Source organism: Cornus florida, unplaced genomic scaffold, assembly GCF_030987335.1.
Source record: "Cornus florida cultivar Cherokee Brave unplaced genomic scaffold, ASM3098733v1 CherokeeBrave_3.0.0_Hap2_Chr05, whole genome shotgun sequence".
Lineage (NCBI taxonomy): Eukaryota > Viridiplantae > Streptophyta > Magnoliopsida > Cornales > Cornaceae > Cornus > Cornus florida.
In genome coordinates, this window is record NW_026775575.1 from 88,814,668 (window position 1) to 88,818,575 (window position 3,908).

The 3,908-nt window shown below is 30.1% G+C and overlaps 1 protein-coding gene across 1 annotated transcript; it reads left to right on the plus strand.

The window, feature by feature from the left end:
- The first annotated feature begins 380 nt into the window (after positions 1–380).
- On the plus strand, positions 381–3,556 carry LOC132309659 (uncharacterized). The gene is made up of 8 exons (XM_059807947.1): positions 381–983; positions 1,294–1,378; positions 1,583–1,637; positions 1,877–2,212; positions 2,295–2,379; positions 2,618–2,740; positions 2,825–2,947; positions 3,455–3,556. Exons 1-8 carry the CDS (start codon positions 381–383, stop codon positions 3,554–3,556), a joined length of 1,512 nt encoding a protein of 503 aa, XP_059663930.1.
- Positions 3,557–3,908: the final 352 nt, after the last annotated feature.

Here is a 3,908-nt window from a genome sequence, read left to right on the forward strand (position 1 = left end):
GTACAAATGTGGTGGGGCAAAACAAGGAGTATTCAATAGAATGGAATTCGATGTCAGAAATTGATAAAATGTCATTTAGAGATCGATAAAAAAAGAATATTGTGTCTTATACTAAGAAAAAGAAAGAGGAGAAAAAGCATAAAAAAACATAAGGTAAGAATTTCTACATTGTAGTTGATAGTAATATTCAAGGGGTTCTAGTTTATTACAACTCTTTGAAAACTGTTATGTATTTTTACAATGTGGATAATAGAATAACGTCCCCTTTACAATTCTTTAAAGACTATTTTGTACTGTTATATTTGGTTTTCTCTCATCAATGATTATTAATATTATAAATTTATTAGGTAGGGCATTTATCAAATAAAAGAGTGAGCACAATGCCGGTGAAGATTTTTTTTGAAACTATATCTAGTTTTAAAGAAGACCAGGTTTCTGCTGTTTGGGATATAGGTTTTGGAAATATTCTTGAGTTGAAGTGTACTCACTTGAACCAATATCTTTGTCAGTACCTGGTAGAAAATTTTGATGAGTGCAAATGCGGTTTGAGGATTTCTGATAAACTCATTCCGATAACAGCGACAAATTTCGAGCACATTCTTGGGATACCCAATGGTCACTTAGTAATGGTGAACTCAGAAGGAGACAAGGGTATAACCAATTGGAGTTGGGTGAAAGAAGGTGGTTTCATGAAAAAAAAGACTTTGAAGGTTGCCAAAATTGGTGAGATGCTTCGAAATTGGGGTGATCAATGCGCTGATGATGATTTTAAGCGACTTTTTGTAGTATATGCATGTGGATGCATATTGTTTCCAAACACTGCTCATGAGGTGTCGAAATACTTTTTTGGAATGGTTGATGATGTAGAGAAGATAAACCAATACAATTGGGCAAAATGTGTGCTTAATGATTTGGTAAAATGGGTTAATAAATTGAAGGCATCTAAAAATAGTGGTTGCAATGGTAGTCTACCTTTTTTAAAGGTATGCATGACCCAAGTGTATTAAAATTTATTTTAAACTATTAGTTGCATTAATTTATAAGTGGCTTGTCAATGTGCATGTAGTTGTTTTATTTGGTCCGTGTTGATGCCAATTGTCCAAAACTGAACAAATACCCTAATGTTGCTAGTGATTGGCCTGAACCATTAATTAAGGAGCGCCTAGAATATGAAATGTCTGAATTATGGCAATTTTGACTCGAAAAGGTAACCTTAAGTTTTTATTCCATTCACAAATATTTCAAATTATGCTAAATTGTATGTTTAATTGCATGATTTCATATTGTCAATAGATTATACCACAAGAGAAGGAGGATGACGACGGGGAGGAGGATGATGTCGATGTTGATGTTGATGTTGATGTTAAGGAAATTAATTGTAAAAATATATATTAGTTATCACACAGTTAAGCCTATCTAATATTACGACACTAAAATTTTTTCGGAGTGCTAATTAATTTTGTTAAGATGGTTAAATTTCATTTGATTTGAGCAAATCGTTCTATTTGGTTAACACTTGTTACAATTATTTAAATCAATTCATCTATTCCTTTAACCTTGTTATATTAATATTTTTACACAGGTTTTATTAGAGAATTTGGAGAGGGACTTCCATTAAGTCCATCAAATTCAAAAACGTATGAGGACAAACATATCAAAAATTCTCTCAAAATTTGGGAGAGCGAACAAAATAGCTGCCTCGCCCCGATTTGATGGATCTCTTAAAAAAGACGGAGACAAAGAAAGTGCACATGTCCAAATGAAGTATGCATCAAACCCTGAGTTGCCCGATAAGTAAGTGTACATGTTAAACTATTCAAAAAGTCAAACTTTATATAATAAAAATCTAATATAAATTTATTTCTTTTATTATTAGGGAAATATTGGTACATATTGACAATAATAAAGATAAAGAGATGGAGAAAAACAGAGAGAAAGATGGAGGTGATTTAAAAATTGAGAGAGATATTCAAAATGATAAGGATATTGAGAAAGAGGAGCAAATAATACAACAGTCTGGCCGTGTTGTGATAGATCTTTGTCACCTAGAAAACTCTTCAGTGAAGCCTTCAAAATCAGTGCGTGTCAAGCAACCAAGTCGATTCGTAAAATCTCCATTTTACATTGAATCGGTTAAGAAGCGTAAAATTTTCTCTAACAAATATACAAAGAGAGTATTGAAGTATGCATCAAACCTTGATGCACCCGATAAGTATGTATATATGTGCAAATGTTAAAAAAAATCCTGATTATATAATAGTTATCTAATATTCATTTTGTTCTTATATTCTTAGGGAAATATTGGTGGATATGCATGAACATTACTTAAGCGGCAGACAAGTTTGGATATTATTGAGCAGAGAATGGATTGATAGCCCGGTCGGTGTTATTGTTTCATGAAATGTATTTACGTTACTAATGTATTTAAATACGATATTAACAACTAACACATTAAAGTTTCAACTTGTTGACATTCTCGTGAAAGTATTGCTGATTAAAAACAATCAAAAGAGATAATTCTTCTTTGAAACTTCTATTGGGGTAAGTCTTTTGTATAAAATATTGTTTTATCAATGATTTAGGCATTTGTTGTTGATGTTGCTTTGTACATGTGTAGTTATTAATTTTAAAGGGTCATGAGTATGCTGGTACTATGCAGAGAGTTTTCTTGGATGATGTATGGAAGAATAGCTTGATGATGTTTAAATTAAATGAAGATGAAATTCTAAAATGTAGGCGGGTATGTATGATTCATTTAACTATTGATAATTCGTTTCATTATCCGTATTCTATTTTTTATATTTATAATTATGATGTGTTCTAGTTCTTTTTCCCTACGTCAAATGACAACCATTGGCTCCTCTATGTTATTGATATTGACAAATTAACCATTTGCTACCTAGACTCCCTTGACAACAAGATTAGAAGAAAATATGTTTACTTACTGGTAATGAGGTTTTACTGAACTCCTAATTAGAAGTTTCAATGTGTTTTTTTTTCTGTTACTTTTGAAGTTTCAATGTTATTAACTAATGTGTATGAATATCATTTATAATTGCAGAAGGAATTCATGAAATTTTATTTAACAATAAATTTAGAAAATTCAAAACTATTGATGTGAAAGTCCCACAACAATCCGATGGGTATGAGTTTGTTTTTTATTTTTATTTTTATTTTTTTAAAGTAAATTAACTAATTTAATTACGAAAATTTTTTATTATGTTAAAATGTTATTTAAGATCTCAGTTTGTCATCCAATTTTTGTCTATGTTATTGAATATTAGGGATAGTTGTGGAGTGTTCATGATGAGGTACATGCAACTTTTTAATGGCGAATTGGAGCTCAAGTTTGACACAATATGTTAAAAAATTTCATAGCCATAGTGGCTTCATCTTATAAATGTCAAAATTCATATGTCTAAATGTAATTCGGTGTGGCTGCTCTTGTTTGCAGGTAGACCCTTATGAAATGAGATGTAAGCTTGGATTAGAGCTACTCTTAGATAAAGATAACAAACACATTCAAAAGTTGAGGGATATTATGCAAAAAGATTAAAAAAAAAAATGATTTTTCAAATAAGATATTGTAACAACGTGTACATTTCATTATCCATTGATTTTATCTGGTTGACTTATAAGTTTATTTTTTTAATTTGATTGAATTAAGAAAATTAATTAGAAATACATCAAGAAATATTGTTTCTTTGTTCATAAGTGAATTCAACAAAGTTCATCTTTTGATTGATTTGTTCCCTTCACTTTATCTTCTTCAAAGAAAAAAAAATTTTTATCAACCTCAAAATTAACAAAGTTAATCTTTTTATTGATTTGTTCAGTGGTGAATGTAGCATATTGCATTCTTGTCTACATAAGAATGAAACTTGTTAAATATTTCATCAAACTAAAAC